General features: G+C 38.4%; 2 protein-coding genes across 2 annotated transcripts in view; both read right to left on the bottom strand.

Moving 5' to 3' along the window:
• Positions 1-395: 395 nt before the first annotated feature.
• LOC123231401 (metallo-beta-lactamase domain-containing protein 2) lies at positions 396-12,962 on the bottom strand. The gene is made up of 2 exons (XM_044657656.1): positions 12,509-12,962; positions 396-980 (listed from the first exon to the last, which is right to left on the bottom strand). The coding sequence occupies exons 1-2, from the start codon at positions 12,960-12,962 to the stop codon at positions 595-597; spliced, it is 840 nt and encodes a 279-aa protein (XP_044513591.1). The 3' UTR covers positions 396-594.
• A 74-nt stretch (positions 12,963-13,036) lies between these two features.
• LOC123251292 (metallo-beta-lactamase domain-containing protein 2-like) overlaps positions 13,037-13,201 on the bottom strand; it is a 4,841-nt gene continuing 4,676 nt past the window's right edge. The window contains exon 2 of the mRNA XM_044680529.1: positions 13,037-13,183. Within this exon, the coding sequence (XP_044536464.1) occupies positions 13,037-13,183 (147 nt within the window). The remainder of the gene's footprint in view (positions 13,184-13,201) is intronic.

The raw sequence follows: 13,201 nt of genomic DNA, 5'->3' as shown, positions 1-13,201 counted from the left end.
GACTATTTCATTAATAAGTTACACAAAGAATAAATAAATTATGGCACACATGAATCCAGTTCCTACAGTAGTGAAATGTTTCAGATGCCATACAAATAGCTACATTATATGTTTCACATTAAGTTCAAATGGATTTTAAACTGAAGTTTCAGCTTTCAATTTAAATGTAATACTGAAAATGTCAAGGTTGGGGCACAAACAAAACTTACTTTAAGACACATAAGAAATAAAATGAGAGTTTCCAAAAGCGGGTATGGATAACTCTTCTTTTTCTCCAAAATGCCCTCCCCATGCAACCATCCCACAGTTTCAGTGACCAAAAACAAAAGAACCCACAAACATTTAAAAGGCAACAGCTTTGGCAAGCTATTCGCTTCTTTCAGAGGCTTATTTTTATTACTATTTTGGTGGGAAGTAAATAACTTAAAATAAGAAATCTCCCTCTTTTGGCTTCTTCCTTCTCAAATCATCCCCCTTCCCTCCCGCTTAATATTGAGAAAGCACTTCTTGAAATGATCGTGGTCAATTATTTCAACAACAAAACTACTTAGTTTTAAAAGTATCAATTACATGATATAAATCAATCCTCACAAACTAGGATGGGGTCCTAGAGGTGGTTACACGCAGAGCTAAACTTGCAAGAGATCTCATGGCACAGGTTGAAACTTTGTGGCACAACCCAGCTTTTGAAATGTAGTTGGAAGCCAAGCGATAAAGCCTTTCAGCTCCAAAAGTGTTGAAGTGACCAGGAAGCACCTTCTCTACCACACCGCTGTCCACCAATTCTATCAGACGCTCACAGGTTACGATATAATCATTTATCCGACTGTATGGAAGCCAGTCAATCATTGCTCCATCATAAACAACATCTCCACTGAAGAGAATCTTCCGATCTTTGTCGAGTAAGCAAATGCTTCCCCTGGAGTGACCAGGCATGTGCATGACAGTGAGCTGTCTGTCACCAAGGCTGATCACATCCCCTAGAAATGAAAACAGATTTTAAAGATAAAAGTCCCATCATGAACTTTGCTACAAAGATAATTGTACAAGGATACAAAGTTAAATGCACTGAGAAAGATAGCATTAGGTGGTAAAAAGTTCATTTACAATCTATACTTTGTTTCACAAATGAGATACTTCCACAAGTGAGTTTTAAAGAGTGGCATAACAATTAGAATTTAGGTTACACTTCAAGTATGGGCCTGGTGATAGAATGTATGGCTTGTCAAAGGCCTTTTAAATAAGCTTAGATACTCATTGACAGATTGGCTACAGGGTTATGATTTTTTTGGACAAAGTAATTCTTAAAGATCTATTAAGCCACAGAGGAATTACATTCCCCGAAGTGATATGATAGTTTATAAGTGGGCTGTTCATATATTCCTCTCTATTTTATTCCATCCATTACTACTTCCATCACACTGTTAAGTTCTTGGATAATCCTCTATCTTCTATCTCCATTTAAGATGGTAATTGACCAAAAGGGATAGTTCCAGATTCTTCAGAAGCTCCATCTTCAGGTTACAAAGATATATTTATGTCCTCTAGGAATTTAGAATATTATATGAGTGGGAATGACGAAAAGGATATGAGAGCGTATACACACATATCATGCTATACAAATACTGAACATGGACTATATGAATTAAGATATTTAATATAATTATTTGTGCAAACATTAGTATAAAAAAGGTTTGGGGGGCAGGCAGTGAAGATCAAAGCAAAATATAATGAAATGTACATTCAGAAAGATTGAAAAAAAAGCAGCAGGATTAGTGAGAAAATCAGTGATTGGAGTAAAATGGATATGAATTCTCCATTTCAAATCAGTAGTAAAAGCATTTTATAGTGGAAGTAGGGTTTCAAGAAAATCTCAAAGGAGAGAGCTTAGTAAGGAAAAGGAATACTTTCTGGGAGATAAAGCAACCATAATAAGTAGAGTCCATTGCTTGACAGATTCTTTTTTGATTGTGACATGAGATCCAAAATACCATGAGCCCCCAGCTGTTCAGAATGAAGCTTGTGGGGGAATTTAGTTTTGAATTAATGCTTCTATTCCTCCAGAAAGGAATCAAATGAAAAACAATGGCTTCTCAGAATCAGGTGGCTAAAATTTGCTTCAGGTAATTTTTATTTAACAAGAGTAACATTTACTTCAGTCCTTACATTAAAGGATTTGGGGTAAGGCTGTCATAGCTAAGCTCTTGGTCCTATGTCCAAAACAAATGACTCTTCTTATACTGCCATTACCTTGTTCCAGGTGCCAGGTCTCAAGCCAATGAGAATGGAACCAGACATTTCCAAGATCCTCTATTGATTAGTGGTTTGGGATTAGAATTCTCTTGTAAAGTAAGAATACAATGTCTTTGGAAAACCCAGAAGTCTAATTTTATTTGATCCTCAATATGTGAGGAAGGGGGGCAGGGGAAAGAAACACCTTTTAGCTTTGGCAAATAACTGCTCAGTTGTGATCAAACGGTTATATAAAGGTCCTTTTAATTTACTGGAAAGAACTCTCCCCTAAACAAATGTTAACAGGCTAGAATAGGTGATGATTTTCTTTCTTTTTTTCCAAACCCTTACCTTCCATCTTAGAATCACTACTGTTTATTGGTTCCAAAGCAGAAGACTGGTAAGGGCTAGGCAATGGTGGTTAAGTGACTTGCCCAGGATCACATAGCTAGGAAGTGTCTGAGGCTAAACTTGAACCTAGGCCCTCCCATTTCTAGACCTGGCTCTCAATCCACGGAGCAACCCAGCTGCCCCCAAAGGTGATGATTTTCAACCAGGTGCTAAGAATAAATCCTATGACAGTCTTGTAGGTAAGTTATTTAGTTGACTGGTAATTGTGAATTTAATATAAAATAATGGGAGAAGCACTGGATCTAGTAACAGAAGACCTAGTTTCAATTTCCAGCTTTATTAATTACTATGTAAGCTTGAGTAACTCATAAGGCCCAATTCTTTGAGCCTTAGTTTCCACATCTACAAGATGAGAGGTTTGACTAGGATGCTTTTAGCTTTATATACTGCCAGTTCCTGTCTGGAGAGTATGTTATTAATGGAGAAAATGTTTAAAGTTTAATCAGACTGGTACTTACTTTGAACTTAGGTGTTCTATTGCTGTGAGCTTTGCATTAACTTGTATGGATACAGTTTTAGTAGAAAGTAGAGATTAAGCAAAATACAAATGGTTTAAAGATTGTATTTTATAGGAAATGTGTTTATGTGGGTGATATGCTTCTTTCAGTTATCTGTGGTTGAGAAAAACCTAATAATGGTCAGATGAAAGCACCTACTGAAAGTTGTTAGAGCTCACCTGACCACAATCATCCACCGAGTAAGCAAGTGCTTAGGAAAGATCAGTTTACTTTTCAAGCTTATACTTATAGTGCCAAACCTTTTAAGTAAGGTCAGATTCAATAGTAAATCATAGTTCTTTACTCTCACATAGCCTTTGCTTCAAAACATGCATACATTATTGTCATTTGATCTTTGAAATAACCCACTAATGTTCATGCCATGAGTAGTATGCATAGGAGTATTATTAGAACATCAAAAATACCATGCTACATCAGAGCAATAGTTTAACTGGTCTTTTAGATTATCATAGGCAATGTAGTGAAACTGTTTTATAACTCTTTTAAAAATCTCGATTAGCTCTAATGAAATGAGTTTAAAAAGGTGCATAGGATATGTAGTATGTACTAGGATAAACTAGAATATGTTCTGAAAAGAGTCCTGGTCTGCGAACCTTTCTTCTAAATGTAAGCTCTTAAATACCCACAAGATACTTCAAAGGAAATGTTGTTTATAAAAGAGTTATGGATTAGGCTACAAAGAAGAAAACTGACACAAATTGGCATAGTTAAATAGGGAAAAGACAGAAAGGTCATGGAGCTTCTCTGGGGATAAACTTTAACAGATTTTTACAGGAGGAATTACTTTTAGGCTTTAGAATTCTGATCAATTTTTGATAAACCACAAAAATGATAAAGAAAAAAATGAAGGTGAATGAAACAAACCACTAACCTCCTGATAGAAAGGTGATGAATTTAGGATGCAGAAAAAGACATGCATTTTTAAAACGTGGCTAACCAGATTATATAGACTATATGGAGGGATTTATTTATTAGGCAATATTGAGAGAGGCAAGGGGAGGAGCAGATTAACAAAAAATAAATACCTGTTACTTTAAAAACACAAAAATAATTTTAAAAATAAATTACTTTAGGGCAGCTGGGTAGCTCAGTGGATTGAGAGTCAGGCCTAGAGATAGGAGGTCCTAGGTTCAAATCTAGTGTCAGACATTTCCCATCTGTGTGACCCTGAGCAAGTCACTTGACCTCCATTGCCCACCCTTACCACTCTTCAACCTAGGAGCCAATACACAGAAGTTAAGGGTTTAAAAAAACAAAACAAAAAAAATTACTTTCCTACTTTCAGAAGAAGTACTATTATAATTAAACGTTAAATATCTTCTCCCAATAACTTTACTGCTAAGCCAGGATCTCAAACTATCTAGTAATAAAAGTAACCTACACCTCCAACCCTGCCCCCACTCCATCTAACAAATTAAGTCTCCTGTAAAAAACTACTTGAAAAGGTAAAATGCCAATTGCTCTTTCTATTTCTACCTGCAGTTAGAGAAGCAAAAAAGTCAGGAAAAAGAGTTTGTAGTAATGGAAAAGCCATTTGTCTAATTAAATTATATCTCATTAGCAGGGCATGTGTTTTTGACTACAAAAGGCACATACCCTGAGGAGGTTTTGAATCAAGTAAAAGCAATTTCAATCTATTAAAAGATTGGTTAAAAAGCAATGCTACAATAGTGTAGGTCAGTAAGAAAGGTACATATTTTATATAGTTGTTTATATAACTTATTCTTTAGTGTAAGTTAAGTAATAACTTGTACTTTGATAATTTGCTTTATTATTTATAGTTATTTTAATACAGAGAGAATTTTGGGGGGAGATGGAGAAGAATGGATTAAAAAGGAGAGGGGAACATAGGTGGCTCAGGGGACAGAGTGCCATGTCTGGAGTCAGGAGGACCTGGGTTCTAATATGACATCAGACATTTTCTAGCTGTGTGACCCTGGGAAAGTCATTTAATCCCAATTCCCTTGCCCTTACCACTCTTTTGCCTTGAAATTGATATAGAGTCTAAGTCAAAAGGTAAGAATTAAAAAAAAAAAAGATAAAGTTTAGGGGGCAGCTAGGTGGTTCAGTGGTCTGAGAGCTAGGCCTAGAGATGGGAAGCCCTGGATCCAAATCTGACCTTATGAACTTCCTAGCTGGGGATCCCATTGCCTAGCCATCACCTCTCTTCTGCTCTGGAACTCCAATACACAGTATTGATTCTAAAAGAGAAGGTAAAGGTTAAAAAAAAGGGTGTGTGTGCAGAAAAAACAATTTTGTTCTCAACCAAATGGGAAGCAATCCAGGTACCATCTGATCAAAGAGCAAAGAAGCACGCTTGCTTTAAAAAAGGTAAAGTACTTAAAAGGAAATATACCTTTGGAGCGTTAGATTTTTAAATTTAGTTGTTCAAAATATCATTGCATGTCAAAGGTACCAAAACATTTTCATGGCTAAATATGGAAATTGCCCTCCAAGATAACAAATTCAAAGAGTTAGGAATGTATCCCAAATGACTCCAATTTCCTATCTGCCATCTATAGCATCAAAGGACAGTACTCTAGAGATCTAGCCTAATCATTTCATTTGACTAGAAGGAAAACTGAAGTCCTCTGGTTTTAATATTATAGGATTTTAAAGACTTCACTCAATCAATAAACATTTATTAAGGGAATTCAGTCTATTGGTTTTTGTCTTTCCGGGCAAAAAAAGTTTTAAACTTTTTAGCTGATCCTGGAATAGATGCCATTCTGTTCTCATTTTCATTGTTCTTTAGACAAGGATTCCAAGAATGAATTAATTCAATTGGGGCAGGTATGAGTTTTAGGATTCTAAATGAGCTAAATACAAACTAAATGTCCATTTATGGACATTCATAAAAATGAATCTATTTTGAATTTTGGGAAATTTCATCTTGATGAACAAAAATGAGTCATCTAATCATTGAGCCCAGCTATCTCTGCCCTCTGAAGTTCTACAGAAGAAGCCTAATCTTTCTTCCATATGGCAACTTTTTGATCCAATATCTCTTAGGTCTCGCCTTTCCCTAGGGTAAGCACCTTTTTCCTTTCTTCAAAATAACTTTACATGACATAGTTTTGAGCTCCCTCACCATGAACTCTGGACTCATTACAGCTTGATAATACTTTCTAAAAGGGTATTTCACACACAAAACAATATTTTAAATATGGTTTGATGAAAGCTGGCTACAGTAGGTACAGATTACTCTACCCCCCCCCCCAAATCTGATGCCTCTTTTTGTATGTTCTCTAGGTTTGTGTCCTTTAAAACTTTTGCATTCTCTCAGTATTCCCAAGCAGTCTACTTCTAGTGTTGTGTTGGACCACCTAGAGCAGTGATGGCAAACCTTTTAGAGACGGAGTGCCAAACCACATCCCCCACCACACTTCCTAGGCTGAGTGCTGTGCCCCCCACCAGAGACTGAGTACTGTGCCCCACCACCCCTTACCCCAGGAAGGGGAGGGATGAAATACTCCCATTGGTCTGCTGGGCAGAAGTGATGCATGATGGAGAATGGGAAGGGAACAGCTCCACCTGAGTCCCTCTGCCTTTCTAGTAACAAACTAGGGGGTGGGGGCAAGGGTGGCCTGTATGCCCACAGAGAGTGCTCTGCGTGCCATCTTTGGCACCCATACCATAAGTTCACCATCACTGATCTACAGGCTACTAGAGCTAAATGGATTTTTACAAAAACCTGAAAATATTCTAAGATTCAAGTCCTGTAATTAGGCAGCATAATTAGTCTGATAGAATTATTTGGATATGATAACTTTTACTTTAAGCATTCTATAAAATGATAATACTCATCTTCACATCACAAAGGCACCAAACATAAATGAAATTGTAAGTGAAAGCCAAGATTTTTAAACTATGAAAATCATATTTCTATATCATTAATAGAAGGGAATAATTTTTTTTGCTAAGTGGGATGATCTGGTCACTCTCTCCTTGTGCCCCTCTGTGCATAATTTACTGACTGCAAAGGGATACATTTCAACTACTGTTGGCCATACAGAATGTAATTAAGCTTAATTAAATAGATTAAGGTCACTTAATAAAATAGATTCAGTCCTTTGCTTCTCTAATGCTAAGTTCTGAAAAAGAAATACTTATATTATTCTACATCACTATTTTTAAAATCTAGCTTTTTCTAGATCTTCTATCTATTTTGCCAGCAAAGTATTAGGACATACTTTTCAGTGACAGGAAATTAACATTCCTAGGTAAGGAGGATATTAGATACTACTTAAAAAAGGTGAAATTTACAGCTCTTGATGTGTTAGTAGAAGCTGCTTGTTAGAATTATCAATTTTCCAAGTGTTTTTATAAATACAAAGTTTTTCCCCCACACCTTAAAACTTAGAAAACCACCATAGTTGGTCATGAAAAATGGACTTCAAAATGCCCAATTTTCCCCAAATTTCACAAATTATTCTTGCCTTTTCTAAAAGCTGTTCTTTATAACATTAAAATATAAACAGACACTTCAATTATTTTATTCATTTTAAAATTTGTAGATAGGCGTAACTAATAATTGCCTAAAATATTCCTTTTTTTAAATGCTTGACTTTATTTTTATAAAACATCTTCAATAAAAGCAATAATTATAATAGCTTAACAATGTTAACAACAAGGTTAAGTCAAGTTACAAAGTTAAGTCAAGGGGGTAGCTGGATGGCTCAGTGGATTGAGAGCCAAGCCTAGAGATAGGATATCTTAAATTCAAATCTGGTTGCAGACACTGCCTAGCTGTGTGACCCTACGCAAGTCACTTAAACCCCATTGCCTAACCCTTACCACTCTTTTGCCTTAGAACCAATATACAATATTGATTCTAGAACAGAAGTTAAGGGTTTGAAAAAAACAAGGTTAAGTCAAGAGAGCCCCCTACTCTCAAAGAGTTCATAATCCAATGGGGGAGACAACATATAAACTATTACATACAAACAAGTATAAATTAGAAATAATTCATAGGTGGAAGGCAGTAGCATTAAAGAGGGACAAGGAAGGCTTTCTATAGAAGGTGAGATTTAGCTAGGACTTGAAGGAAATCAGTAGGCAGTGAAGAGAAGAGAGAATTATAGCCAGGAAGGACAGCTAGGGGAAAATGCCTGGAATTTGGAGATGAAAGAGCAAGGAGGCCAGTATCATTGAATTGCAGGATTATATAGGGTGTGGGGAGTATAGAAGAAGATGTCCATGATGTAAAAGAAGACTGGAAATGTAGGGCCCTGAACATCAAATAAGATTTTATATTTGATTATGGAGGACAGAGGGAGTCACCGGAGGCAACTAGGTAGCACAGGGAATAGAGTGTTAGATCTGGACTAGGAGAGATCAGAGTTCAAGCTTGGTCTCAAACAATAGCAATGTAACCCTGGGCAAGTCACTTAACCTACCTGTTTGCCTCCATTTCCTTAACTGTAAAATGGGGATAACAACAATACCTAACAAGTTTTTGTTTTTGTTTCTTTTTTGAGTCATAAATGAGCACTTGTAAAGCATTTGGCCGAAATCCTGGCATGTACAAGGTTCTCTCCTCTCTCCTCTCTCTCTTTCTCTCTCTCTCTCTCTCTCTTATATATATATATATATATATATATATATATATATATATACACATACTTATTCCCTTCACCTGCTCCTACCAAGTTGGGGAATCAGACCTGAGTTTTAAGAAAATCACTGCAACAGATTAGAAGACAGATTAGAGTGGAAGAGAGATTAGGGTAAAAAGGACCTAGTTTCTCTTAATTGGGCTTCAATTTCTTTAACTATAAACTGGAAATAATAGATATGTCCATACCTCAGTTGTGGCACTGCTGTTGTAACCAATCAGCTCAGTTAGTTAAAGAATTAAGTCAAGACAACAGGCTCTTCTAGAATAGTTTAGCTTTACAGGCAGTTTCTACCAGATCTGTAAGCTCAACTTGCCTTCTTAAAATATACATTGTTGACAACAACAAAATTCAAGAGGACCCAAATTGGGAGAGGAAAAAATCCAGGTGCACTAGTTCAAATACATTAACATCTCCAGACAATTAACTACTCATTATTCAAAATGCACAATTTACTGAGTACTCACATCCTCTTATCAAAGAAAACACCTATTAACAGACTCTTTTGCAGGCCTTCTTTGCAGTTGTGAAATGGATATTATAAAAAAAATTTAGAAATTGTTCTATAAGCTACAATGGAATTGCTTCTTACAAGGGTGAGTAAGCTTTCAAACTCTGTGTGTGAGGTGATGACAGTATTCTGACAAATTCTTTAAATCACACACAAAACAGTATACCTTCTTTTAAAAGTTAACAGAAAGGGGTCAAGTCCGTGGGTATAAAAGAGCAAGTGAGACTTGAGATGGTTGCTTTGGAAACAAATGAATTAGACATTTATTTTTCACAATTCTATTACTTAAGTTATTAATCAGGGGAAGCAGGTAGTCAGAACTTCCATTCAAAAGGGAGACAACAAAACAGGTGAAGTCTTAGCTGGCTGGCAAATTGATAATTAGGGGAAAAATTATTCTTGAAAAAGTTTCACAAAAAAAATGATTTTTTCCTCTTGCTTCCCCATGAGTCCAAGAGGGAACACAATGAAGTAAAAAGGTACACAGCAGGGATCTTCCAGATAAACAGAGAAAGCTAAGAAAACCAACTCCAACTATTAGCTCTACCATTTTACAGGCACGATGAAGAGAGGATTCTAAAAATCCCAATCAATGGTTCCATCTCGCATACATTACTGGGTATATGCTATTTGCTTTTAGAGCAGCCAGAACTGGTATCATTTAAATTGTTGATTCTCCTCTCTTCAGCGGAGTGTTTAGTGGATTTGTGGAATAGAACTTGGGTAGGTTAAATGTTCATTTGATGCCAACTTCATTGGTTTTCTTTTCTTACAATCAAGGGTCCTCTTTGAGTCAAAAGGCAAAAATTTCTTTAAAAAATATATGTACAAACAGTTTTCAATCATTGTTCTCTAGAATGTTCTCTAAGGTTGATTATGCAATAGATTGAGTTGATGGCAGAGATTCTTTGAAAAAGAATAATTTAAAAATGCTGCTGGACTAAGTGATATAAGTAAATTAGGAATGCAAAAAAAAATTACCCATTAGATCTATGAATAAGGAATGATTGGAGATAGAGAGGGTCACAAAAGGTAAAACGGACAATTATGAAACCATTTTTACACAAATAAAACCAATGCAGCTAAATTTAGAAGAGAAGCAGTCAACTGGGCAAAAAATGTTTGCATTAAGTTTCTCTGATAAAGATTTCATTCTAAGATATATAGAGAACTGATTCGAAGTTATAAGTATAAGAGCTATTAACCAATTGATAAATGATCAAAGGACATGAATAGGCAGTTTTCAGAGAAAAAAGTCCAAGCTATCACTAGTCATGTGAAAAAATCTTCTAAATGACTAATAATTAGAAAAGTGCAAATTAAAGTAACTCTGAGATTCCACCTCATTCTCATTAGATTGGCAAAATTGACCAAAAAGTTAAATGACAAATGTTGGAGGGAGTATGGGAAGGCAAGTTTTGGAATCCAGCCATATTTGAAAGCAATTTGGAAGTGCCTTTTGGTGACAAGTTCCATACTCCCAAAGAGCTTAAAGAGAGGGAAAATACCCATCTGTACCAAAATATTTATATCAGCTCTTTCTGTGGTGGCAAAGAATTACAAACTGAAGGGGGTACTCATCAACTATGGAATGGTTAAGTTATGTGTATGATAGAACACTATTGTGCTTTAAGAAGAGATGAACGGGAAAGTTTCAGAGAAACAGGGAAAGACTTGTGTGACATGAGCGGAACCAAATATGCATCTAAAAACAAAATTTAATTTAAACACAGAGCCTGCCCAACAGCTGGAGAATAGCTGAACACATTGTGGCATATGAATGTAATGGAATATTGCTCTGATTTGGTGGCTACCAGATATGGCTTTGGGGAGAGACTTAGGTTCAAGTTCTGCCTCTGACACATCTAAATATGGGCTGGTAAGGAAGTCACTTAAACTTTCAAAGTACCAGGCTACCTGAAAATACAAAGTTACAAAAAAGGCTAATCCAAAGATGAAGTGGAGAGAGTTATACCCTAATGAAATCACACGTCCAGGCAGAGGAAACATGAGAATGAGATTCTCATTAGCCTAAATAATATGCAAAAGCTAGGGTTCTTCACCTGTTTTGTGTCATGTATTCCGCCTTGGCTTTCTGGTAAAAAGTCTTATGGCCCTTTTCTCAAAATGTTTTCAAATTCATAAAATACTTGAGATTTCAAAAGAAATTATTTAAAAAAAAAGATGTGATTTTCTCCCATCTCAGAATCTCTTACTGGGAGTCACCTTAAATGATATCTAGTACCCTTAAGAAAACCTTAAGCTCCGGGAGCTTTGAGTGATTTGCTCAAGGTCATATATGTAGTGTAAGAGGTGAAGCTGAATCTAGGCCTTCTCACTTGGGAGCTTGTGATTTTTACACAGTACCCAACATATATAAGGTCAGAATAGGAGGTGATAAGGGGTACAAAGAAACATGGGAAGACTTGTATTAACTGAGGCAGAAAGGAAACAGCAGAACGAAGGAAAATTGGTCAATGAATTCAATAATGTGAATAAATAACACTAAAAAGCATCTCTACTCAGATTAAATGCAAAAACAGAGAGTTGGTCTTGGAATACAAATAAAACATTTCCCCTCGGGATGGTAAAGGAAACTAAGGATAGGGAATGCTACAAACGGCTGCCAGTGTCTTTTGGTTTTGCTTAAAAATTTTTCTTAGTTCCAAGATAGGATCTGAAGAAGGAGGAGGTCTATATCAGGATGTGGCTGAGGCGAAAGAATTTTTTTTTTTTTTCATAAATGACTTGAAATGCCAGGCAGGTGCTTAGGGTGAGAATGAGTAGGTGGAAATCTTTCAGAAAATCTAGTCCCACAGCCTGTGCAATTCCCACAGCACCAGGCTCCGGAAACTAATTAGGGGGCGGAGCCGTCATCTACTCCACTGATAGTACACAGTATCTCTCTACAGAGGCAGAGCTGCTTCCCCTCCCATTTCAGGACTCCGGGAACCCACCCGCAGAAGGGGCCTCTTCAGGGATCTTTTTTTTTCCTTCCAAGGGAAAGAATGAAGACAGGTGTCATTTTGGTGACTAGGCAAATGATCTCCCTCTCCCTCTCCCTCTCCTCCGCTCTCCTCCTCCTCCCGCCGCCCCCCTCCCGTTTTGCTAAGCTCACTAGCTGCTCTTCCAAGCTGCATGCACCCTCCCTTCTCCCCCTCCCTCTCCCTTAGTCCCTCTCTCCCCCCGAGGGGCCAGCACGGTTAGGGCTCCATTACCCTCCTGCAGGATATGGGTGGGCTGCACCGCTTGCACTCGAAACTGCCTGGCGTTCCAGCCAGGGCTGGGCGCCCGCACCACCTCGCTCTCCGACAGCCAGGTCGCCGTCTCAAAGTTGTCTCCGCGGGCCAGGGCGTCCGCCTCGGCCCGATGCACGGCTACCTGGTCAAACTGGTAGAGTCCACCGGCGTGATCGAAGTGGACGTGGGTGGCCACGGCCAGCAGCGGCCGTCGCACCAAGTCCTCCCCTTTGTCCGGGTCCTGCAGGAGGCCAGCCGAGTACAGATATTCGGGCAGGCTTCGAAGCCCCAGCCCGGTATCGATCACTACGTCCTGCTCAGTGCCGCGCACCAGCCAGATGTTGGCACGGTTGCCGGATTCGAAGAAGCGCTCCTGGATCCAGAAGATGCCGTCGCCCAAGGACTTGTGCGCGTACCACTCCAGAGCCGACATGTCGGGGATGGGGAGGGAGCGCAGGGGTGGGGATGTGAGCCGCAGGGGGGCGTGGGGGTGCGGGTGCAGGGGTGCTAACAGATAGAGGTGCGACCAGGCCTCTCCCTCTCTTCGGGCTGCTGACACAGCTGCAGCTCCCACAGGCTGTCGGCGCCGTCTGGAGAGGAGGAGGGCTCGACTGGGGGCTCAGTCCAGGGGGGCTGGGCGCGGGAGAGGCTGCGCTGCCCAGGGCCAAGAGG

This window comes from Gracilinanus agilis, chromosome 1, assembly GCF_016433145.1.
Source record: "Gracilinanus agilis isolate LMUSP501 chromosome 1, AgileGrace, whole genome shotgun sequence".
NCBI lineage: Eukaryota > Metazoa > Chordata > Mammalia > Didelphimorphia > Didelphidae > Gracilinanus > Gracilinanus agilis.
This window is presented reverse-complemented; position numbering and strand designations above follow the sequence as displayed.